Genomic DNA, 26221 nt, shown 5'->3' with positions numbered 1-26221 from the left:
AGGGTCTGATTGGTACAGGTGACTAACACTTCATTGGAAGGCAAAGAGATGGCCATGGGTAATGGAGTCCAAAGCTGCCTACTCTATCCAAGAGTAGCCACACTGAGGTGATAACAAATATTTTTCAAGCGCCTGCTGGGTAGTAAGAATTGTTCTAGGCATGGAGAAAGGAGCAGTAAGCAAAGACAAGAAACAATGCCTAGGGTCACGGAATTTCATATACATAAAGGTAGAAAATGAGTGTGTTGGATAATGGCAAACGCTGCAGAGGAAAGTAGAAATGGCGAAGTAGAGTGCTGATGGGGTAGCAGGAAATGGTTTCAATTTTGTGCAGTATGCTCAGGAAAGCTTCATTGGGAAGATGGCATCTAACCAAAAGGACTTGAAGTGGAGGGGAAAACAGACTTGTTGGATAATGTGTTATAGTTAGCAATGATATGAAGGTCCCTACCTTAGGAATGTATGTGCGAGGCATGTTTGAGAACATAATAAGGAGACAGTGTGGCTGGAGGGAAAAGGGTAACCAGAATGAGGTCACAGGCATAATAGGGATCCTGGTGGTGAAGGGCCTTTTAAGTCACTCCAGCTTTGACTTTGAGAATGGGAATGGGAGCTATATATTTTAGTCTTTTTTTTTTTTTTTAACGTCTACATCCATGTTGGTGGAGTAACAGTGGTGGAGGTAGCTTATCAAGAGAAACAAAGTCATGTGAAGAAATGAGGACAAGCACCAAGGTGTCAGAATGGGGAAAGCTCAACCCTTGCAGCATGTCCTTCCTCTGATCTTCATAGGTGGAACTCACTAGTGTTCAGCTTCTCACTGCAGAGGTTTCCTTGTACTGAAGATAGGTAAGTAGAGGAACCTAGACTTTTCCAGTCCCTTAAGCCATGGCTGTTTCCTTGTCCTCCTCTGAGATGGTGCAGCTTATAGGAGGTATGATTTTCCAAGGCATTAGTCAGCTTAAGCTCAATTAGATGGGAGAGCATGGGAAGGGTGAGTATGAGGTCAAGAATTAGGGGGCAGGAAAGGCTCCAGAAAAAATCTGACATCTGGCCTGGGTATTTAAGAAAGAATGGGGGCAGAGGACATGCCAGAGAGAAGGACTTGGCTGCATAAAAGCTTAGAGGCATCAGTATTCCTGGAATGGAATACAGGGAATGGCATTCTCTGTAGTCTGATGTGGCTGCCCTAGGAAAGACACTGACTTAGATTAGGACTGTGACCTCTGCATCACTGTCTTGATTATAGACCTGCTCCATTCATCTTGTCCAAGTGAGGGAAGGCTTGCAGTACAAGCCTCCATTCTGTTTTCTTTCCTGAAGTGGTGACAAGTCACTAGACAGTGTGGGCTCAGTTGTCTTGCCAGTGCTAGGCAAAGCTGCTGGCTGAGAGGCTGTGTCCAGATTGGCAGCAACAGCTGTTAGGAAGGCTTTGAGACTATCTTGGCACCAAGTAGACTTCTTTTGGCCTAGAATTGCCTCATGATCACTCACCCCAATTTAAGTTATCGGGAAGTGTTTAACTTCAGCTTAAAATCTACAGAATCTGTGTTCCAGTGGAAAAGGGCCATCTGGCAGGGACAGGGATTGAAATTGGTTGAGGTTGAAAATCTAAATGTAAAGAGTTTCCTTTGAGGAGGAAGCTGGGAAAGCAGTGTAGGAGTGACCAGAGGACTGTAAAGAGTTCTTCTTTTTTCTTTCTCATTCAACAACAAGAACAACAAAATCATTTTTTCCTGTGGCTGGTTCTTCAGCCTCTTTGTGTCCTGTAAAAAACCCCTGGCAATCCTTTAACCTACTAGCCGACAAATCCTGGGTCCTTTCTTATCCTGATGGGCTCTCTGCACTTTGGAATAGATGCAAAGTATAGGATATGTGGATAGCGAAGGAGAAAAAAGTCTTTTGGTTTGAAAGGGATTGTTTCAGTGTTGAGAAGTCCCTCCTGGTGCCCTTTCTTAGACGTTTTATTCCCTCCCAGTCATCCCAGTATGTCCACCTACTCCCTTTCCCCTTGCTCATTTATAGGCATAGCACAGCCAGAGACCCAGTCTAATGTTGACCTTTTCTGTGTCTAGGTGTGGCAGGTGGAGGCATGGATGAAGAGTCAAGCCCCAAGAAAAGACCAAAGGGGTTTTTTAAGTTCCAAGTCTATTTCTTAGGATCCTTTTTATCTTTCTGAGAACCAAGAAGAGGGTTGACTGGGAAAGAATATGGGGAAGGAGGTGCGTAGCCTCTTCCTAGGAACAAGAGAGCTTTTCCACAGGGAATTTAGCAGGGGTCTTCCTTGCTTCCTGGATGGCTGATTATGTGGGGATGCAGGAGACACTGAAGTGCTGAGAATGAGGGTGAAGTCCTGTGGAGCAAAGGCTCATCCTAGTTTAGCGGTTGTTGTTAAGCTTCTTCCAGAAGGAGTTCCAATGTTAATTACTAGGGCTCTTTGGAAAAATGTAAAATGCTAGACCTCCTTGGGAAGCTGCTGGACTGTTCCTCTATCTCTTTGTACAGGGCCTGTGGATGAAGAAGTCATTGGTAAGTGGGTACAGAGAGTCAGAGTAGGTGTTTTGTGGACATAATGAGTTGGCAGGTGGGCCCTGGGGTCAGACCATAGCTGTGCCTTGTCTGGTGACTGTTCTGTAATTTTGTTGGTCGCAGTGTCCTGGCTGTAACCAAGTTCTTATACCACACGTGAAAGCTCAGGTTCCTTTGTCATCTTTTCTGTCCCTTTGGGCTGCTTTGTAAGTTATAACCTTTACACAAGCTGATTGTAGGAAATTAGAGAAATTGAGGTGTTAGTAGAACTTTTCCAGTGTTTAGAGGCTTCTTTTGTTAGATGTCTTTTTAAATTTTATTTGTGTATATATGCACATAAGTATATGTAAACATGGCCAGAGGTCAAAATTGAGTGTTTTTCTCCATAGCTCTCCATCTTATTTTTCTGAGTGAGGGTCCCTCACTGAACCTGGAGCTTGATGATTAGCTAGACTGGCTGGCCAGCAAGCCCCTGGGATCCTCCTCTTTCTGCCTCCACAGCATTGGATTATAGGTGTGTGCCCCTGTGCCCAGGTTTTACATATGTGCTAGAGCTCCAAAACCAGGTCCTCATGCTTGTGCAGCAAGCATTTTACTCACTGAGCATCTCAGCTTTGTTAGATGTCTTGACTACTTACTAGTAACAAGAAAAGAAGAATGATGGGAAATTTCTGTTTCCTGTCAGTGGTTGTTCTAACATCAGCAGAGGGGAGGCTTTCCCTCACATGCTCGTTTCTTTTCCTTACCATTCTCAGGGTTCTGCAAGTCATGCCGCATGTACAATTATGTTTTCAGGAAGATACTGAAGGGACATTAACCTCATGGGGAACACAGGTTGTTTTTGTTCATTTTCAGAGGCTGAGCGTCCCTGAGAAAGCTCTCCCTTCAGAGATGAACATTATTATTATTATCATCATTATTATTACTATTATTATTTATTATGGTTAGTGTATGTGTTAGGGTATTATTTGTGTGTGTGAATGTGGGTGCTCCTGTATAATAGCTTGTGTGTGGAAGTCAGATGACAACTTTCAGGAATTGGTTTTCTCCTTCCACCTTATTGTGGGTTCCAGAGATTAAACTCAGATCATCAGGCTTGAATAGCAAGTACCTGCTGAGCCATCTCACTGACTCCCTTTTAGACTTTGGAAATCCCTCTTGGATTGTGGACTGGGTTAGATTGTATTTATTACCTGTTTGTAGATGTAACTATCTTGTTAAATAAGAAACAGAGCCAAGTACAGAGTTAAAAGCCAAGAGGTCAGAGCAATAGCTTAAAACCTCCTTACCCTTCCTGCCACTGCTGTCCTTCCCTCTGCAAGAGATCTACTTCCTGTGTGTCTGTCTTTTTTATAGACTTCTGTTCTGCCTTCTCATTAGTTGTAAACCCAACCACATGACCTTGTCACTGCATGTCTGTACAGACCTCCAGGTCTTCTATGGTTGGTATTGAGATTAAAGGTGTATGTCTCCATGCTGGCTGTATCCTTGAACACACAGAGATCTGCCTGTCTTGTGATCTGGATTAAAAATGTATGCCACCACAGCCTGGCTTCTGCTATGGCTTGCTATCAGCTCTGACCCCCAGGCTACTTTATTTATTAACATACAAATAAAATCACATTTCAGTACAAGTTGAAGGCTGAACTGGGCAAAAGCAGGACCCTTGCAGAAGGTCTGGGGATTTCAAACAGCCAATAGGCTGTACCGTGCCCTGGGGTAAGCTTCTCTTCCCTGCACCACTCATACCCACCGTCTAAGAAGTTTCATGTGGTTGTGCTGTGGCCCAGCTTCCTAGCGCTCCCTGCTGAGATGCAGGCCTAGGGCTGTACACTCACCTACTGGCTGGGGAAGCTAGCCAGATAGAGGCAGAGGGTTATGGGTATCAGTGCTGACATGGAGAGCAGTTTATATGGGACACTTTCACTCAGCTCTGGCCAACTACTGTTACAAAGAAATGTCAGTTTTTTACAGGTTTTCTAATTTCCAAGAGAAGCTAAAAACCTCAATTTTTATTGACACTTGACTTCTTAAATGTTTGACAACTAATTTGGGTTATTTAAAAATAAAGGGAAGTCTGGATGAGACTTAGCTTTATTTACTCTTGTAGACTACTAGTTTATGCCTTCCAGTGTAAGCTCCTTTTCCAGGAGTTTGGAAGTGAGGACAAAGCAAGGAAAGAATGTCTAGGTACTAGAGTGGATGGCAGGAAACACTTGGTTTGAAGTACAAGGAGTACAGTTAGTTGTTGGCTGAGGAAACTGTTAGATGGAAACTAATGCTTGCATGAAAGCCAGTTCTGTACATGTCCTTGGTTGAGGGCCGGACGTTCTGTTTAGGGTTGAAGAAACTATGGGTTCCGGAGGAGGGGACAAGTGTCCATCTTCTATTTGTTCGCAGCTGAGCAAACTCTTGGGAAGAGTGAGTAATGACATCAGACCTTTCGAGACCTCACTTTGTTGTAGGACACAGATTTTCTAATGTAAGGTATATAAGATTAGCCTAAAATGCTTAGTAGAAATGCAATTTCCTGGTCCCATCCCTACAGATGCCCATTGAGGTGGTAGAAATGGAACCTAGGACTCTGCATTTTTTAAAATAATCTTAAAGAAAGTAGACAGTAAAACCAGAGAGATACAGTAATTTGGGAGTCACTTAATTACCCTGGAGCTAAATTTCCTAATTGGAAATATAAGGCTATATTACGCCTACCTCATAATCCTTACATGGTGGCTCTCTTCACTCTTGGTAACATATTATTGCTGTGTATGATATACAGATGGACATTTTTTCATGTGTATGGGTGTTTTGCCTACACACCACTTGTATGCCTGGTACCCATGGAGGCCAGTAGAGGGTATTGTAACTCTAGAACTGGAGTTACTGACAGTTGTGAGCCTTCATGTGGGTGCTGGGAATTGAACCTGACGTCCTCTGTAAGAACATCTGGGGCGCTTAACCACTGAGCCATTTCTCTAATCTCATCATAGACTTTTGGTTTTTTGTTTTATAAATATTTAAATACCTTATGTATATTTTATTTTAGTAGATATTAGGAAAACATGATTATTACTTCTAGCCCCTGATTGTATGATGTCTTTTAGATACCACATTATCAAAATAGCCTTTCATGAACATGTCAGACACCAAACCCTCTTCCTCCTCCTTTCTTCACCCAGGCTTCAAACTACTTATTGTCTCATATAATAATGTGCACTTAGTAGTCATCTAGGACACCATGTGATTCTTATCTGTGCTGTTCACAGGACGTGAGCTCAGGAGGACAGACTTTATTTTGCTGGATCACCATTTGCTTTGGGTAAAGTTTCTCAGCAAATACTTTTTGGGTGAATGATGGTTTATTGCTTAGAAAAAAAGCTAACTTTTTTTTGGTGGGGAGGAGCTAAAGATCAAACCCAGGACCTTGCGCTTGCTAGGCAAGCGCTGTACCACTGAGCTAAATCCCTAACCCCAGCTAACTTTTTTTTTTTAAAGAAGAGGAAATATTTCAGTTTTATCAATGAGTAATGAATGAATAATAGGACAAAGGGTAGGAAAATACAGCAAAATGATGAGTACGATGAGCGATGATAGGAGACTTGCAAATGAGAATAGAAATCATTTTCTGTGAGGCAACAAATTATCTGCCAGCTCACAAACTCTTCTCCACCAGAGGCCAGGGGTGGGAAAGTGGTTTTTGCCACTTGCCACAGGAATGCTTGTGGCCTTGGTGGATCTCTCTGGAAGATACTGAAGTGCTTCTGGCTGTCTGTGGAAACTTGGTTTACAGGAGTGTCTTCTTTGCAGGGCTCTGGGTTTGCAGAAAGCCGAAATGACCATGACTGCCAACAAGAACTCCAGCATCAATCATGGAGCCGGAGGCACTAAAGCCCCTCGGGAGACTCTGAGCAGGTGGGTAGGGGTAGGAGATGGCATCAAGAATCTGCCACATAGCCTGGCACCCAGTTAGGACCTTTGCCAAAGTATAAATAACTATTATGACTGCTGATCATACTGTTTACTTGTTTAGGCCCAGCTTTTGCTGACCATTAGGAAGAAGTCTTGTCTGACACACAACATTTTCTAGTTCTAAAAATCTCTGTTTGGGAATGGCAACTAGTAGTCTTAAAACAAGCTCTGCTTTGTATTGTGGAAGCCCTAGCATTCCAAGAACAGAACAGTAAGAAGTAGCTTAGAGAAGATGGGAGCATCTTTGAGCCTGTGGTGTGAGGACCACACTGGGGTTGTGGTGGGTAGGCAGTTACACATATTAGCATAAGTTCCAAGCAGAAGTCTAGGTTCTGTAACAACTTAGGCCTGGCCACAAAGAAAACAGCTTGGGGAATTTTAGTCAGTGTCTGCTATTATCCACTATCTTGTTCTTTTTATCCTCTTTGCAAAGGTAAGAATGTAAGACTATAGAAAAATGAAAGATTTGGAATCTTACAGAACCGGCGTCAAATTTAAGCTCTAAGTACTTAACCAGATAGTGAGATGTCAGAACATTTTGTGGTACTCTAAAATCTTTGCTGACTCAGCTGTAAAATCACAGAATAACAGCACCTGACTGTCAGAGTTCCTGTGAGGATTCAATGAGGGACATGGCAGTGCTTAGCTTAGCATAGGGGCTAGTGTGAAGCTGCTGGAATAATGGCAGCTTCCACCCTGTGATGAGATACAAAGCTTCTAGAACAGTCATAATGATGTGTGCCTCTCTCCAGTGCTTCTTAAGACTTGGCCAAAGCTGCATGTTGGTGTCCCAGAAGAATTTTCAGGCTTTTAATAAAGCCACAGATATTTTCACAGCCTCTTCTGTAAATCTCAGATGGATGGATTTGGCTGGTAGGCTCTTATCACTAGGCGGGGCAGGTGTGAGAATACTAAGCTCTGCTTGGGATAGCACTAGCTCTTTCCTAATGTCTGGGCTGAGCCCGGTGAGAAATGGCACCTTATATTTGGATTGAGGTGGTGGTAGATGTTTAGTTCACTCAGAGTTGGTGTCCAGATGTAGCTAGTTGGGTAAGACCCAAGATGCAGCATGTGAGGAATGACTGGTATGAATGAGGCAGGAGTTCCCCCACACTGTGTATATAAGACTTGATCCTTGTTCAGTCTTATGGACTGTGCCAGTCACACAGGGTTTGGTAGGCTTACATTCTTATCTACAGCAAGACTGGTAAGAACTGGTCCCTGAACTAAACTCTTCCAAAGCATTAAGTGACCAAGACATTCTGCCTCTGGGAACCACTCTTCTGGGCTTAAACCACATAGATGGTGAGTCTTACCCAGTGTGTGTGCCCACAGGTTTGTAGTCTTGATCTACAACCCCCAATCCCTCCATACATACCACACACTTTTGCACTGAACATTATATTAAATGTGCAGTCCTCCTTCCATATCTTCCTAAGTGCAAGGATTACAAGCTTTCACCACTGCACATGGACCCACTTTTTAAAGAAGAGTCACTACTATGGGAATTATATACCCTGTGATTATATAGTACTATTCTTATATGTAGTTGTGCCATGTGCATGCCTAATGCACACAAACACTAGAACATCAGATTTCCTGGAACTAGAGTTATAGACAGATGTGAACTGCCACATAGGTGCTGGAACTGAATTCCAGTCCTCTGCAAGAGCATCCAGTGCTCAGAACCATTGTGTCATATCTCCAGCTCCCTATTTTTATTTTATTTATGTGTGTGTGTCTCTGTGTTAGATATACACATGCACGTGGATGTCCATGGAGGCCAGAAGAGGACATTGGATCCCACAGAACTAGAGTTACAGGAGGTTGTAAGTTTCCGTATGTGAGTGCTGAGAACTAAACTCTGGTCCTCTGGAAGAACAGCAGGGCCTTCTCTGCCCCTTAATTTTTTTCTTCTAATTTCCAACATGTTGAGATTTCAGAGGTGCAGGATGTTTGGTGTTTACATAAAATTGCGAAGCAGAACTAAGACTGCTGACACATTCCCCAGTTTCTATTTGTAATACACGCCTACATGTTTCTAAATGTTTTCAGGAACTGCTTTTCCTTTAGTTTTCCAGCACAGTTGCCATCCAGACATGCTGCACAGTGTTTGTAAATATCTGAGCTTCAGATGTACCTTTGAAAAAGCACCTCTCCAGCCTCCCTTCTGTGGTTTCACTTCCTTCCTGCCACATTTCCGCTGCTCTCCCTCCCTTCATTTCTGGGAACCTGGCTTTGGCTTGGAGTCACCCACCCCTGTGCTCTTCATTCAGAGGTTGCCCCTGAACTGTAGGGTTACTTAGACACTGTGATCTGATGGTTTCTGTGGTTGGCTTCACCTTAGCCACTGTCTCTGTGTATTTGGGCTGGGTGAAACAGGAGGTTGCTGGTTCATTTAGGAAATCACTGTCAGTGAACTCTGAGGGCTCTCTTGAGTGCCAGGTTCTATGCTGAACACTGGGGAGCAAAGAAAGGATGATCTACTTACAATTTGATGACCTTGGCGTTTGAATATTGTGTAGTCTGACTTTTCAGTAGCTTGTTGGCAGTGATCTGGGGCCCTTTTATCATTATCAGCTCAAGAGTCTAAGGAGGGGAACATGTTGGTGTGGACAGAAGTTTGATTGGAGAGAGCAGGGGTACAGTGCCTTGCAAAGCTGGGTGTTCACACACTGGCTGCTTTGGGAAACATGAATGCAGTAGAACCTAGTAGTACTAAGAGGCATTTGTATCTGGCTCTGGGACAGGGGTGAAGGGTAGGGAAGACTCTTGGAATTGGAAACTAGTGGGAATGAGCATGTGGGACCCCAGTGCTACTGTTCATTCAGATCTTTATTTGCAAGGCTTTATCTTTAGCTTGCTTATGGCTGTGCCTGATGCTGCCCCCAACCAATCTGAGTCAAAGATCCTGGATTTATTACCAAGGTTTTAATTAAGTTTTCTGCAGATTTATTCCTTTTGCCCCTTTGAAGTCCAGGCTTGATTAAGCGGGAGCCTATAGTAGGAAGAAAACTTAAGCTTTGCCATTTGCTGTATCCTGGCCTCCTGGAACAGATTTCCTTTTCTCTTTGTGGGTGAGGCCAATGAATACACTGCCTCACCTCACCTTACTGTACAACCCTGTAGGCTGTTCCCACTCTAGCATCTACAGTTTGATGCCCAACTCAGCAGGAGGAGGTTGGGGTTCTCAAACTTCTCTAAATTGCAGAGGTCATAGTGTGTTGGTGCTGATGTTCTGTAATGGAGTCAGAAGCAGCTTGGTGACTTGCAGATAAGGAAATGTTCTAGTTAGAGCTCATTCAATAGCTTTGATGGGGGTCAATTCGGCCACTTGTGCTGTAGGACCTGAGCTTTTAGTACCTTGGTCATAGCAGTGTAAAAGTTAAGCTGCTAGTCTCCTGTTTGGTGGCCTTGATTCTGGTTGTAAGTTACAGGAAACCTGGGTATCTGTAAGGAATGTCCATTTCTTGAGGACAAGGACTTTGACTTTATCTGGATTCCCAAAGCCTGGAGCATTTCCTGGCTTATAGAAGGCACTGCCTATCTGTTGGTCATTCCGTTAAGGGGGATAGCCTCCTTTATGGAGCATGTTCTGCTGGTAATGTCTTAATGGTCCTTCTCTACTTTGGCTACTCTTCCCATCCATACTGTAGATTTTTAGAAAATCAGAGCTGAAAAGATGGCTTGGAGTTCATCCATACCCCTGCTTGATTTATACACTGGAAAACTAAGGCACAGAGAAAAGGAAGTGTCCTCTGCAACACTGAGCTGGAGAGATGGTTCAGTGGTTAAGAGCACTTGCTGCTCTTGCAGAGGACCTGAGTTCAATTTCCAACATCCTCACTGTGAATCACAATCATCTGTAACTCCAGTTCCAGGTGCTCCCACACCTTCTTCTGTCTCTACTCATCAAGCATTCATGCACATAGTGCACATGTGTGCAGGCAAACCACTCATATTCATTTTAAAAAACATCTGAGGGTAATAGGGGAAAAGTGTTACAAAGCCTGTCCTAGCCATGATAGGCTACCACACCTGTAGCCTCAGCCAGCCTGCTACTTGTGACGCCTCCCAGAATCTAACTAGGATGGTCTGTTTATTTATTGGTGTATAACAAATGACTACAGACTTAGTGGCTTTAAAAAGTATGTCATTTATTTTGTTCAAAAATTGCAAATTACACAGGGCTCATCTGGTAAAGTTTGATTTTATTACAGTATCAGATAGAGTGGTCCCAAAGGTTAAAGGTGACTAAACAGTTAGAGGTTAGAATGATCTGAAATGATAGTCAGTACTACCAGTCATGATGCCTGAGTACCAAGAGTAAGTTTTTACCCTAAGAAATCACAGGCACAGGGCCTGGGTTTTTGTTGTCTTGTTTTGTTTTTCCTCTCCCTTGTAGTCCTTTGGATAGAACCCAAGGCCATGCACATACAAGATGTGGTGGTTTGAATAAGAATGCCATCCCCTCCCACCATGGGCTTATATATTTGAATGCATAGTCTTCAGGGAGGGCACTATTAGTGCACTCTTGTTGGAGAAAGTGTGTCACTGAGGGAGGCCTTTGAGGTTTCAGAAACCCAAGCCAGGCCCTATGGCACACTCTTCCTGATGCCTGAGGATCTGGATCTGGGATTCTCAGCTACTTCTCCAGCACCATGTTTGCCTGTGCAATCCCATGCTCCCTGCTATGATAATGAACTAAACCTCTGAAACTATAAACAAGACCCAATAAATGGTTTCTTTTGTAAGAGCTGCTGTGGTCATGATGTCTCTTCATAACCATAGAATACTGTCTAAGACACAAGGCAAGCCTTCTTCCATTGAGCCACATATCTAGCCTGCACAGTGTCTTTTCTATTGAACTTCATTAAGGTCACAATTCAGGGGAAGTGCTGATGGTTATCACCACTTTATGAGAGAAGCATCAATATCTTATCATAAGAAGCATGTGTGTGTGGGAGGACATTATGATTGCCATCTTTGGAAGTAGTCTTTGTTTGCCCTCTGGTTACAGTTCATATTCTTTCCAGATGCAAAATATACTCAATCTCTCTCCAAAGTTTCAGGTCTTATTTTCTTAATGGCAGCAGTCTGAAGTCTAGGATCTCCTCATCTAAATTGGGTCTAGGTAGAGAAGAGAACTTTGGGGTGTGATTCCTTTCATTGTGTGTAGCTTCTTGAGTACTGTGTTTCTTGCCATAAAAACCACAGGTATATGGGTAAAGGGTGATCATTGTTGATGCTTCTTTTCCTTCCTTCCTTCCTTCCTTCCTTCCTTCCTTCCTTCCTTCCTTTCCAAAATTTATTTATTATGTATATGGATTCTTTTGTCTGTGTGTACATGTTCACACCAGAAGGCATTGGAATTCATGAAACTACAATTATAGACAGTTGTAAACCACCAATCAGGTGCTGGGAATTGAACACAGGACCTCTGGAAGAGCAGCCAGTGCTCTTAACCACTACACTATTTCTCTAGCCTGATGTTTCTTTTTAAAAAGGAAAAAAATGAAGCATCTAGCGTCACCTACCTGTTTGGGTTCTTTGATTATATCTTGTCCTGATGCTTGGGAGTCTTATTTCTACCTGTCTCCTGGCCTTTTGATTCTAACCTCTAAAATACCTTTTTGTTTGTTTGTTTGTTTGTTTTGGTTTTTCAAGACAGGGTTTCTCTGTGTAGCTCTGTCTGTCCTGGAATTCACTCTGTAGATCAATCTGGCCTTGACCTCACAGAGATCCACCTGCCTCTGCCTCCCTGAGTGTTGGAATTAAAGGTTTATACCACCACCACCCAGCTTAAGTTACCTTTTTAAAAAAATAATAATAAAAGTAGCTCATTCTATGCTCAGTGCTAAATGGACCACTTTATCATTTCCTCTAGTGAATGGAAAAAAGATGTAAGAGCTAGAGGACTAGAAGAAGCACTGTGAAATGCTGTTTTCTAGACACAAGTAGCCTCTGCACTCATGAACTCACAGCATCTGGGAGTCCCTGCATAAGACTCATACAAGACTGAGCCTATGGACATTCTAAGATGGATAAGAGTGGAGCTCATGAGCCCCTGATTCCCCGAGGAGCTATTGTAGTTGGTAGTTGCTGAGGGAGGGGTGTTATTTTTCTTCTGTGGTATAGCCCATGTTCCTAAAATAATCTCATACCCATGCTTATGCAGGCAGCCCCAGTTAACCTCAGTGATCTTTTTTTTTTTTTTTAATGGAAGTAGGAGGGTGACTTGTAAGGAAGATGGGATTCAGAGGATGTGGAAAGTGATAAGAGAGGGCAGTGTGGGGGATATGATCAAATACATACAATTTATATATGAATGAAAAAGTAGTTCATTCTGGCTAGCAAGGTGCCTCAGTGAGTAGAAGAACTTGCCACCAACCTCAATGACCTGAATGATCTGAGTTCAATCATCCCATGTGGTAGAAGGAGAGAAATGATTCCCACCAGTTGTCCCCTGGACCTCTACATACCTCTACATACAAGCATACATGAAAACATACAAACACAAAATTAAAAAGTAAAATAAAGTAACTCATTCTTACAGATGATTAATTTTCTCGGCCTGCTTTATAATATTTCAGAGGTCCAAAGTCTTCTTTCATTTTGTAATAGCCTCTTCTTTTTTCAGTCCAAACTGTTGTATTTCCTTTAAAAACTTCCTGTCTTCCTTCTAAGACACAGTCTCACTGTATAGCTCTGGTTGGCCCAGAACTTGCTATATAGACCAGGCTAACCTTGAACTCTGTCTGTCTTTGCCTCTCAAGTGCTGGAATTAGAGGCATTTACTACCATGCTGGCATGGTTTTCTTATAAATCACTATGCTCTGTTGTACTAGTTAGACAGTACACATACTATCACTTGAAGGTAAATTCCCTTTTTTCATTGAGTTTTCTGTGAAATTGCCATGAGGTGAAAATCATAGGATTCTTAGACACCTTGGTTGTCTCCAGAGAGGGCCTGTGAGACCAGCCCTCTGGATACTTACAAGGCTTTTGGCTGTAAGATTCTGGGGGCCAAGGAGATCCTTAAAACTAAATGAAAAGGCTTGGTGATTCTGTCGGGGAAGAGCTAAAGGTACCATCTGACTTCTAGCTGATAGTAGAAAAAGAGATGGGATAGTTTAAAAGGAAACCATCTAGTTTTTACACAAAATTTAAAGGATAGATAAATAAGAATTTATTGGGTCAGAAAATAAATCTGTTCTTCATCACCAGCCTCTCTAGATGAGAAAAAAGTCTTTAATGAAGTAATGGCTTCCATTATGATGATGGTTTAGTGAATATGTATATGCATTAATAAGTGTGTGTGGCAGGAAAGCCATCCACCTGAGCACTTCAGATGAGCAGTTGATTATACCACAATGAGTCTAAAAAGCAATGCAAGGGAAAAAACTGGTGGGTCTAAAAAAACCCCAAAACCATAAATATGAATTAAATAATTTTTATGCAGCCTTTAAGTTTGGTATGAAAACTGGATAGTTCTTCTTTAAATGTCTCATCTCTATTACTACTGTCGGCTAGAAGTCTGATGGCGCCTTCAGTGCTTTACCTGACATAATCGCCAAAGCTTTCAGTACAGTAAGGATCTCCTTGCTCCCAGCTTTCAATAATACTTTCCTTACTTCCTTTTAAGCACCTACTGACAGTTCCTAAGTCACTAGTTTTAGAATTTTGCTTTAGTAGTATGTCATTTATAGGCTGGCCTTGTTATTCTACTGCCAAGTAACCAAAATGGTAAATTCATAGTATAGAATACCATTTTGTCAGACTCTCATCTTTTGTGAATTAGGAATTCAGACTGAGGACTGCCTGGAATGATGCAGTGGCAGAGACTATATCAGCTGGTAATGTCTTGACACACATCAGGAGGGTACTGGAGGTTACTGGGACCTCCCCCAAAGTCTTTGGGCCAGAATTCTTAGGCATGCCTCTCCACTTGTCCTGGTTTTACACATAACTTAAAAGACAGAAACTAGAAGCTCTTCCTCTCAAGGGCTTGGCACAGATTCTTTTCTACTATATTCTGTTGGTCATGCAGTCACAGAGCTCAGGTACAAGAGAAGGACCACTTTGGCAGGAGACATGGATGAGAATTTGGGGACCATAGTCTAAAACCATCACATGTGTCTTTGGCACTGTCTCCTGGAACTTTGTTTCTGTCCTCCTTGGCTTTGCATAAAGCCAGCTCTGCTTTACACAGCTGTGCAATTTGTACTAGACCAGGGTATTAGCCTTTCCCTGTCTGCCCTGTGTCCTAAGAGACAGCTTCTTTGTTGTAAGAACTGTTTATTACTTTTTGTTTTGTTTTGTTTTGTTTTTTGAGACAGGGTTTCTCTGTGTAGCTTTGCGCCTTTCCTGGATCTCGCTCTGTAGACCAGGCTGGCCTCGAACTCACAGAGATCCCCCTGGCTCTGCCTCCCGAGTGCTGGGATTAAAGGGATGTGCCGCCACCACCCAGCTGTTCATTGCTTCTTAAGGGGCTGAGATTCCCACTGGGAGGAAAATTTACCCTTCTTTTCTGTGCTGCCTTAGAAGTCAGCTGGGGATGAGGCACAGTTATGGCTTGGATATGTTTGTGGAAATGAAAAGGCCTCACAGTTTATTCATAGACCCACACACCTTTTGCTTAGATTGACTTTGCAAGTTTCTATAGATCATGGCCTGCTTATAGCCTCACTTGGAGGCTGAAGATTTCTGGACCCTTGAAGATTTCTAGTCATTTGAGATTGGCTGGGGAGCAGGAAGGCTGAGTTATGTTAACCATCTTTTACCTCTCTATTGGAACTCTCTGGAGTGGGTTGTCAATAGGAGTTGTGGAGATTTTAGTCTAAGGAACAAAATACTGGTTCTGCTAACAGGACTCAGGCTATGTTCCTTCCTTTTCCTCCTCCCCTGTACTCACAGTTCAGAGGAGCACATTGAGAATGCAATCCTGAGTTGAGGCCATCACTGAGTAGTGGGAGTCAACAGCACATCTCAATTGAGCAGTCCTAGAATGGTTAGTGACCAACTCCAAGGCAGTTTTGTTTGAAGCAGACTGAACACCCAATTGAGTAGACCCCAACCCACCAAGAAGGCTCACTTTCTAGTGTTCATAGCACATCCTGATGGCTCTGGGGTGGTTACATGGGTGCCTAGAACTTTCTAGCAAATGCTTTTGACTTGGCCTCTTACTTAGTTATAGTAATACCCCTGGCTATCCCCACAATTTCTTCCCCCCAAAAAAATCCACCTGCAACTTCAAGCTTAGTTTAGAAATGTACTGATGATCTTCTCTTCAAAAAAGTTTGTGGTGCACTTAGCAATATGTAGGTTATCTTTTGATACAAATGCTTCCTGCTGTGTGGCTTAAGAAAATCAGGTGCATATGCCTATAATTGCAGCACTTGGAAGGTGGAGGCAGAAGGATGAGGAATTGAAGGTCAGCCTCAACAACATAGTGAGTTTGAGGCCAGCCTGAGCTACAAGATACCTTGTCCTCAGGAGAGAGAAGAGGGAAAAAAAAAAGAAGGCACGGGACCCTCACTGGGGTTGGGCTATATTTGTATCCAAAGGTGTAGTTTTCATTTTAAGGCCAAACTTCTATCTTCATTTATGGAAACATGTACGTACATTACTTTCTCTTTAAATTTGTTCTATTACCATACTTCAGTCCATACCCCTTTAAAAAAGATTACTTACTTGTCTTAAATATTTATCTCCATGCATGTGTGTTTATATTCTTACATTCTTTTAAATTTCCTGTGTACATTCCCCCACCCCTTTGCTTTTATCTGTTTTTCTAACTCTCTGTCTCCTGAAAATGTTTATTTTGGCAAGTTGTATGCCATCGTGTTGGCATCTGTGTACGTGTCAAGCAATAGAACTGGCTGCCGCTGACAAGCTGTGGTACATCAGGTACCCAGTTCCACAGTGGCTGCCTCCTCCTGGGTAGGCTCTGAGACTCAGAACAGAGTGAGCCATCAAAGAGCAACATCTTGGCTGTGTATTAGTTGCTTTGTATTTGCTTTTGTCTTATGTTTCTCTTGCTGTTTGGGAGTTATTCATGTTAGGTTTCAAACCCAGAACAAATGGCTGAGGCACCTACCTACCATATCAAAGTGGACACTGGCCACCAGATTCTCCCTGCATCCTTCAGTCCCTGTTATGGGGGTCCTCCTGGCTAGCATAACCTGTAACTTCTCCACCCCAAGTGCTGGGTTACTTTTCCCTAAGCTGCTCTTCCCTGCATAATCCATCCATTTTGGTTATCTGCTTTTTTGTTTTGTTTTGTTTTGTCTACACTCCTTTGGGACTCCTGACTCCTGCGTCTGGTTCCCCTCTCTCCCCTTCTTCTCACATGGCCTCATGTCTATTCTGGACACTGCCAGATGTCCCTGTCTGGCTCTGCTCTCACACATATCTATAGTAAACCTTCTCCTACACCACTTTTATGTATTATGTATGTATGTGTGTATGTATGTATGTATGTATTATGCATCTGGTGCCAAAACCTGGGACCAGTCATGTTCCTTTTCTTTTTATTTTTTTTCCCATTCAGTTCATAGTGTTTACTTTTATAAATTGACATCATCTTAGTCACACAGCTAATGCCTGTAGGTAATCAGAGAAAGTGTTTTATTTTTTATTTTATTTTTTTAGATTTATTTATTTATTATGTATACAGTTATTCTGTCTGCACATATCCCTGCAGGCCAGAAGAGGGCGCCAGATCTCATTACAGATGGTTGTGAGCCACCATGTGGTTGCTGGGAATTGAACTCAGGACCTTTGGAAGAGTAAGCAGCACTCTTAACCTCTGAGCCATCTCTCCAGCCCGAGAAAGTGTTTTATAAAGAACTTGAGATTTAGAGAATATAGATAACCTGCCCATGAGCATACCAAGGAAGTTGACAACTAGATTCAGATCTCTAGGCAGATGGCTGCTATCCAGTTATTGCCATACGAGGGAAGCCTGTGGGCTGACAGCCTTACTGGGTTGCATTAGGCGTTTTGTGTATCTTTCTGTGTTGAGCAGGGACATTTGCAGACAATGGCGTGGGTAGGCATAAAGGAAACTAAACTTTTCACTACTTATCTTTTCATGCATTCCTTCATTCAATCACTCAGTAATTCAATATAAAAAATTATGCCAGGCGGTGGTGGCACATGCCTTTGATCCCAGCACTCAGGAGGCAGAAGCAGGTGGATCTCTGTGAGTTCAAGGCCAGCCTGGTCTACAAAGCGAGTTCCAGGAAAAGCACAAAGCTACATAGAGAAACCCTGTCTCAAAAAACCAAAAAAAAAAAAAAAAAAAAAGGAAAAAAAATTTTAAAAATTACATTTAGATGCAGAGGATATCAAAATTTAATAGGATAGTGTCAAAAGCTTCAAGTAAGTCCATTTGTAATCTAGTTAAGAAGATAAGAAGATATGTTGAGAAACAGTCTGATGCAAGCATGTCCAGCCTGTAGCTTGTGATCCACTGTATCTCAAGATACCTATGAATGTGGTCTAGTATATTTGTAAATTATAATATCATGTTGTAATGTCAGGATTGGACACCCTTGTAACTATTATACCACAATAGATACTTTTCCAGCCACGGTAGAGGGATTCAGAGTTGGCCATTTCCACCTGGGGGTAGGATGCAGAAAATCTAGGAGTTTGACATACCTTTAGATGAGATGCAGGATTGGATGGAGGGAAAGATAGTGTGAGATGATGAAGGTAAACCTAAGTAGAAACCAAAGTACTGGGTCCTTGTCAGCCTTGCTTTTAGTCTGTAGATAGTAGGGGGTTTCAGTGGGTTTTGCACTATATAAAGATGTCAGAGATGAGGACCAGACCAGGATTGAGACTGAAGCAAAAAGAAATCAAGATACTGTTTTCAGTCCTGGTGCAAGAAGAGATCTGAACAAAGGAATTAGCAGTAGCAGTGGGGATGTGGGTAGGGATTGTGCAAGGTGTTAGGGAACAGAATTGATGAGATGTAGTTGTGGAGTAGGTGGGTGTGTTTGGGAGCAGGATGGATCCAGATGTGTAGAAAACGGGGAAGAACACAGACTTTTCATCCTGTCTTTTTGAGACAGGATTTCTCTGTGTAGCTTTGAGCCTGTCCTGGAACTTGCTGTGTAGACCAGGCTGGCCTCGAACTCACAGAGATCCACCTGCCTCTGCCTCCCAAGTGTTGGGATTAAAGGTGTGTGCCGCTGCTGCTGCCACCGCCGCCGCCGCCACCGCCGCCGCTGCCGCCGCCACCACCACCACCACCCGGCATTTTTAAAAAGTTTTTAAATGATTTATTTTACTTTATTTTTTTTTTTATGTGCATTGGTATGAAGGTGTCAGATTCCCTAGAAATGTCTATGAGCTGACATATGGGTACTGGGAACTGAACCCAGGACCTCTGGAAGAACAGCCATCTTAACTGCTGAGCCATCTCTCTAGCCCCCTTTCTTTACCTATGGTGGTAAAACCAGAGGTAAGGAAGCACAAAATAGTGTAGAGATGGTTCAAATGGGTGATGAAGAAAAGCCAACTCTGTTAGGTGGTATGCGTGCAGGTGTGCGACACACACACACACCAAAAAAATAAAAGAAAGGAAAAGAGGCTTCGTCTTTCTGGTCTCTGCTGATTCTTGCTGCTGAGAATAGTTATCTGGAGTGTATCTACTACACAGTATACCAAGTGGATGGAGAACCAAACCGTGTCTCAGCTTAAGGTGTGTACACATGCACATGGAGGTCCCTAGGGAAGCTCTCTGCTAACCTTTTCTGAATCTGAACCATAGAAGCCACTGGATATAGTGTGCTTGAAGAATGATAGCACCAGAGTGGGAGATCAGACACCAAAGAAGGGTTTGCTCAGGGGGTTGGCTTTGTGAGAACATCTAGACCCAAGCAGTATTTTTTATCTTGGCCATCATTTTCTCTCACTTGACAGATGAGGAATTCTCATCTTTCTCTCTCAATCTGAAGGGATAAAAGACAACTAAATGAAACTGAAGACTAAGACTGAGTAAAATCTCTCATGTTAGCAGATACTATGTGCTGTGCAAATTCCTTGTCACAAAATCCAAGCATCCTGACATCTGCCCACAGCCCTGTTGTATCTTTTCTTAAGCTTTCTGTGAGAAGTAACAAATTCTTCTGAGCCTTTCCCTAACCTGGGAGCACAGACCTGTGGAGGCACTTTTCCCATCTCCAATGAGAAAAACCAAAACAGAGTCCTCTGAGGAATCCAAGGACTTATCTTTGTAGGTGGCTGAATTGATGCCCTTTTATATCTAGGGCTTTATGAAACAAGAGACACTGGGGGGCCCTGGATGTTGTGTGTAGGCTGGGCTCTCCTTAGGTTCATTACTCTGCTAGTGCCTACTACAGAGGGTTGGGGCTTCTGTCCTGCCACCTCACTGAGTAGGCTCTTTGGTTAATGAGCTTGGCTGTACACTACACTTCTCTCATCTATGCCCATGTACACCTGCAATGGCTCTTGTTTGACTTGCCCTTTTAAAAACAACTTAAGCATTTGAGATTTTCTGTTGATCAGGGCAGTCAGAGGCTATGACCCAACAGGGAATTGTCAGCCAGTCCTTACCAGAGGACTTACCAGAGCTCCAGCTTTCTGTATGTGAACAAGTGGTGACAGCCACTTGGCTCAGGGACAGCTGGCTGCTGTCCTGGAGAAGGCATGGCACTTTGAAGCTGGGCAGCCCAGCCTTTGATCCAGTAGACCTTCTCTGGGTTCACTGTTAGCAAACTCCTGCCACCTGTGAACTAATATTGTTTGGAAAGAGTTCTTGAGCCAGGCATAGTGGTCGCACACCTTTAATCCCAGCACTTGGGAAGCAGAGGCAGGGGGATCTCTGTGAGTTTGAGGCCAGCCTGGTCTACAGAGTGAATTCAGGACAGCCAAGGTTCTTACACAGAGAAACCCTGTCTTGAAAAGCCAAAAAAAACCAAAAAAAAAACAAACAAAAACAAAAAAACAATAATCTTAAGGTTGGCAGTGATTATCATAGTAGATGCCAGAAAAATGTGCTGAAGAGGAAGCTTACTCATAGCTCTCTTCAGCAAGTCCACTCACCTTTACCTTTTCCTCTCATTTTTGTTCAGCATTCACAGAGTGCTTTGTAGATACTGACTACATGACTTAGACAACAGCTCTAGCAGTAAATCCCTGATGCTTATAAAAGCTGTATTCTAGCCTGGGCTATGTCCAATGCCCAGGTGAAGGATTTTGGTGAGCTATGCTTGGGGACCTGAGTGTTCACAAAGAAGGAAGAGGCTACTGTTTACTATTTGTTTCTCATTTCTTAGCCATTAAAAAGTTTTAACATTAACATACAAAATAGTGGGTTCCATTATGGAATTTGAATAATACATGTTTTCTGTTGCCCTCTTCTCCTACACTAGACCTCTTTTTCCTTTCATAGTCCTTTTCTAGTTTCATGGCCCTCATAATGTATATATTATATCTGTATGTGTATGTAAATCTTGGATCTGTGTATGAGAGAAAACGTGGTTCTGTGTCTGGATTACTTTGCTTAATATAAGAATTTCTAATTCCATCTATTTTCCTACATTATTTCATTTTTCTTTATGGCTTGGTAAAACCCCACTGTATATATGTACCACATTGCCTTGATCCATTCATCTGATAGGCTATTTCCACTTTTTTTCTTTTCTTTTCTTTTTTTCTTTTTCTTTTTCTTTTTCTTTTTTTTTTTTTTGCCAGAGCTGAGTACCGAACCCAGGGCCTTGCGCTTGCTAGGCAAGCGCTCTACCACTAAGCTAAATCCCCAACCCCTCTCCACTTTTTAGTTATTGTAAATAATGCAACAATAAGCATAGATGTGAAAGTCTCCTTGTTCTAGGACTTAGAGTCTTTTGCTACTGTTTTCTCTTTAGAGAACAACATAGTGTAATGTAAATTTATATTGTGGCTTCACTACTTACCAGCTGAGTGAGATATGTAATTTAAGTCATTGTGTCGTTTTATTTGTAGCACGAAAACAATACATAATAATGACCTAATAGAATTTTCATGAAGAGAGTGGAAAGGACTCTTTCTTGAGGGGCCTGCCTAACCTTGGGGATCCTAATTCTGGTCAGGATAGTGGGATTTGTATCTGGTAACAGTCTTAGGGAAGACACCCAAGGATTTAAAGGCCAATTAGCTTGGGCATATATATTTGGGAATACTTAGAAAGTAGTGTGCTGGACCTGTTTTGCTGCAGCTCATGAAAGTTGGTCATTAGCATTGTTTCTCATCAGCACATTCATTGATATCATGTTGATAGTACAGGAATATTTATACTTTAAAGAACATTTAATTTATAACATATAACATTTAAAGTATAATTTATACTTCTACGGAGAGCCAGTTAGCCATTTAGCTACACGTTACTGGTCTTGCTGTTCTCTAGTTGACAGCTACAGACTTTTGGGATTTTCTAGTCTATTGTAGAACAGGGGTCTGCTCCATACTTTACTCAGTGTCTCTTGAGGATGAGCTAGACAGAAAGGCTCATGGAGGTTGGCCTGCTGTGGCTAAAGAGCTGTTCTCTACTTGACAGCCTTGATGATATACATTACATGATGAGTATACTTTTTTTGTTGTTTTGGACACACTATCCCAGGCTGGTTGGCCTCAGACTTACTGTGTAGCTAATAACCTTGAACTCATGATCTTCCTGCCTCCATCTTTCAAGTGAAGGGATGGGGGCAGTGCAGGGTACTTACAGAGTATTTTTGGGACTTCTACAGGAATAGAACATCAAAATGAACCATGGCCCTCTGGTTTTTAGACCACTCACCACCATTTTCTTTTCTTTTTTCTCCTTTGTTCTTAGGTCTCAGTCAGTCTCTCCACCTCCAGTTTTGTACCCTCCAAGAAGTCCCATCTACCCACTCAGTGATAGTGAAACCTCAGCCTGCAGGTACCCCAGCCATTCTAACTCCCAGGTGCTCCTCAAGGACCGGCATCCTCGAAGTCCTTCACTCTTAGGTCCTCAAGATCCCTCTCCAGAGACTTCACCACCCACCTGTACCTTCAAGGCCACCAGCTTCAGTTATTTGGACAGAACCCCTTCAACGCTCAAGAGAGAGGACCAAAAGGAGACTGTCCAGGGTGCAGCCCAGGATGTGGAGGGTGTGACTGCTTGCCTCCCCCTTGCCCAGAGCACCCCATTCTCAGGGCCAGCGGCTGGCCCGCGGAGTGTCTTACTGACTTGCACTGGTACCCGAGCCCATAACCTGGGCATCCGGGAGAAGATTTCAGCATGGGAAGGTCGCCGAGAGGCTTCACCCAGAATGAATCTGTGTGGAGAGAAGCGGGAGGGCCCTGGGAGCGAGTGGGCAGCCAGTGAGGGCTGCCCCAGTGTGGGCTGTCCCAGTGTGGTGCCATCTCCCTGCAGCTCAGAAAAGACTTTTGATTTTAAAGGCCTCCGGAGGATGAGCAGGACCTTCTCTGAGTGTTCCTACCCTGAGACAGAGGAAGAGGGCGAGGCACTCCCTGTGCGGGACTCTTTGTACCGGCTGGAGAAGCGGCCAGGCCGGAATGAGCCCAGTGCCTTGCTCAGGGGTCATGGCAGCAGGAAAGAGGGCTCAGCACTGCTGAGCCGGATCCAGAAAATTGAGCAAGCCCTAAAGGAGCAGCCTGGCCGGGGTCTTCCCCAGCTCCCCAGCAGCTGCTATAGTGTAGACCATGGGAGGAGGAAGACTGGAATCGTGGGTACCTTGGAGGAGCCAACAGGGAGTACAAGTTTGAGCTCCAGCAGCAGGGCAGGAGGAGTAGCTGGAATTGTGGGGGAGGCAGGTCCACCTCTGGACAGGGAAGGCAGTGGTTCCATGAAGTCAGGGACCCCTGGAAATAGCCCTAGCCCACAGCTGCTGCCTTCAAAGAGCTCTCCTGATCCTGTGAACCCTGTCCCCAAACCCAAGCGTACCTTTGAATATGAGGCTGACAAGAACCCCAAGACTAAGCCAAGTAATGGTCTACCTCCTTCACCCATACCTGCTGCTCCACCCCCCTTGCCTTCCACACCAGCCCCGCCAGTCACCCGGAGACCAAAGAAGGACATGCGTGGTCACCGGAAGTCACAGAACAGGTAAGGCATGCCCTCCTATGTCAGGTAGCAGGACTCCATGGCGTTCTTTTAAATGGAAGAAGCAAAAGCAGATTGTGCTTGGGTCACAGGAGTGTGCTACAAGTTCTGAAGTGCTGAAGAATTGTTAGTTTGGCAGCTGTGACAGGAAAAATGGAAGGTTCTCCTGTGTTCTCGCTCGTGCCCCCACCCCTCTCCCCACCTCCATTTTGTAGCTGGCCTGGAATTTCCTATGTACTAGGCTGGCCTTGAACTCACAGACATCCTCTTGCCTTGGCCCCCTAAGTGCTAGGTTTAAAGTCATGTACCACTGCCAGGCCTGTTCTGCTCTTGAATGGGAGACAGAGAGAGAGGGTGAATGCCACTCTTGACAGTGCTGGGTACTGAAGTTATTGGCTAGGTTTGTTGGGGTGAGCTAGCTATATTAAAGATTCCTTAATTCATCACTGGAAGGTTAAAGCTACCTTCATTTTAGGCCTTGTAAAGAAGAGAGTCTGTTGAAGGACTGATAGGATATTAGCCTCCAAACTACATGAAATGCCTGCACTGAAAATTAATTTCTTTTTAAAAAAAATTTTAATGATTTATTTTACATGCATTGGTGTTTTCCCTGCATGTATATCTGTTGGATCCTCTGGTACTGGAGTTATAAACAGCAGTGAGCTGCCATGTGGGTGCTGGGAATTGAACTCAGGTTTTCTAGAAGAGCAACCTGTGCTCTTAATGGGTAAGCCATCTCTCCAGACCCTTGAAAATTAATTTCTTAAAGTGATACTGTACCAGAGAATTGCATTTTATCATTAATAAATTCATTATGTTGACAAATTCATTATGATTTCTTTCTCTTGAGGGCCTCCAGCCTATACCAATGCCTTGGTTCTGTTTCAAATGGTGGTTCTTGGGTCCTGAAAGAAAGACATATGAGGAAACATTTCACCAGCTTCTTGGTCAAATCCAAAAAGTATCTTTTCTGGGAATTTTCACTGCTTTCTGGTCAGTCTTGGCAGTTTTGGCCCTGAACTAGCAGGGGCAGCTCCTGGGTGTGACTTAGAATCTGGAATGGGTGAAAGTTGAAAAATACCTGTTAACCTAATTCTGTGGCAGGTTAGAAATAAGCATTCTTTGGAATCCTTACCTTTAACTTAACATATTCCAAGACTACTTCCCTTCTAGGAATCTTCTAGTATGTTATCATTCTTTTTTTTTCCTTTTTTAATTACTATTAAGAGAGTCTCTATTCATTTTTACATACCAACCACAAATTCCCCTCTCCTCCCTCCTCCTGCCCATGTTATCATTCTTAATGCTTCATCCATCATATCCCATCTCAAATACAAACTTTCCATGTGTAGAAGGAGAATCACAATGTTTCATACTCATGAGCCAGGGTACCTCATGGCTATGTCCAGTCTTCTGTTTTTGCCTATCCCAAGAATGCTTATTGGCTTCTTAATTTATTTACCAGCCCGCCAGGTAAGCTAGCTTTGTCCATATTCATCCATGTCCGCTAACATCCAGCTAGAGCTATTCACCTAATCTTGTGCTCATCTAAGGGACCCAGAGACAAGTAAGACATGATTCTTCCTTCAAGGACTTGATGATCTGATACTTAGATAAATCATAGATACCATGATATTCACAATGACTCCTTGCAGTGCAGAATGCTGTGGAGACTCAGAGGAGAAGCATCTATTTCAGCTCAGAAGTGAGGGGAAGCCACTCCTGGAGGTAATTACTGAGCCAGAGTTAGAATAGCAAAAAACAGTTGGCTAGGTAGCAAGGAGTAGGGGAGAGTTGATCGACCTGAAGGTATTATATGTATTCCCACATGTCACATTTGCATGTAATACACACACACACACACACACACACACACACACACACACACACGAATCAGGTGTAGTCTCTTAAAAATTTTTTTCAGATTCTAACCTGTGCATTTGGAGAAAAAGAGGAACAGTTCAGAAAGTGTAAGCTGTTATGCTTGCTTGTCTGAACCTTGAGCATTTTTCCCCTGAGGAGAACGTGTTAAGTTTGTGTTTTGTCAGGTGTGCTTCTTACAGACATATTTTAAAGAAATGAAAACCAGATATTTATTATATTCAATCAAGGGGGAGTAAAATTTCTGAGAAAGGGAGGCTGGGGAGCTGGCTCTCCAGTTACATGCTTGCCACACAGGAATGAAGATCAGTGTTTGTATCCCCAGCACCCATGTAAAAACTGGGCATGATACATGTCAGCTGGTGGGAGTGGAGTCAAAACAGGCAGATCCCTGGAGCCTGTTGGCTATTCAGTCTAGATGAACCAGTGAGCTCCAGAGACTGTTGGTGGAAGTATTAAGACAACTCCACGTAGTTAAAGGGACGTTTATTTTGGGGGGCAACTACAAGTAAAGGGTTGGTAACAGGGCCTGGGAGAGGTGAAATGAGGTCCAACAGTGTTCTCTGGAGAACTCTGCTTGGTCTACATGCAGTGTCCTAGATCCAGGAGCCAAGAGAGCCAGCATATCTGAATCTTGGGTCTTAAGGGCTCCTCCTGTCTCGGCCCACCTCATAGGCGTGACAATTACCAGAAGCCTCAATGTGGGTGGTAATTCCAGGTCAAAGCTAGAACAGCTGCCCA

The 26221-nt window shown here is 43.3% G+C and overlaps 1 protein-coding gene across 10 annotated transcripts in view; it reads left to right on the top strand.

Annotated features, from left to right (window-relative positions):
- Dennd2b (DENN domain containing 2B) overlaps positions 1-26221 on the top strand; it is a 158049-nt gene that overhangs the window by 94335 nt on the left and 37493 nt on the right. For 9 of the 10 annotated variants that reach the window (XM_036188914.1, XM_036188888.1, XM_036188879.1 and 6 more), the window contains 2 exons: positions 6337-6441; positions 22346-23602. In XM_036188914.1, the coding sequence (XP_036044807.1) occupies positions 6362-6441; positions 22346-23602 (1337 nt within the window). In that variant the 5' untranslated portion in view covers positions 6337-6361. Of the gene's footprint in view, positions 1-5827; positions 5849-6336; positions 6442-22345; positions 23603-26221 lie in introns of those variants that run through there. The other variant, XM_036188899.1, reaches the window with a different exon arrangement.

Source organism: Onychomys torridus, chromosome 1 (genome assembly GCF_903995425.1).
Source record: "Onychomys torridus chromosome 1, mOncTor1.1, whole genome shotgun sequence".
Taxonomy (NCBI): domain Eukaryota; kingdom Metazoa; phylum Chordata; class Mammalia; order Rodentia; family Cricetidae; genus Onychomys; species Onychomys torridus.
This window is presented reverse-complemented; position numbering and strand designations above follow the sequence as displayed.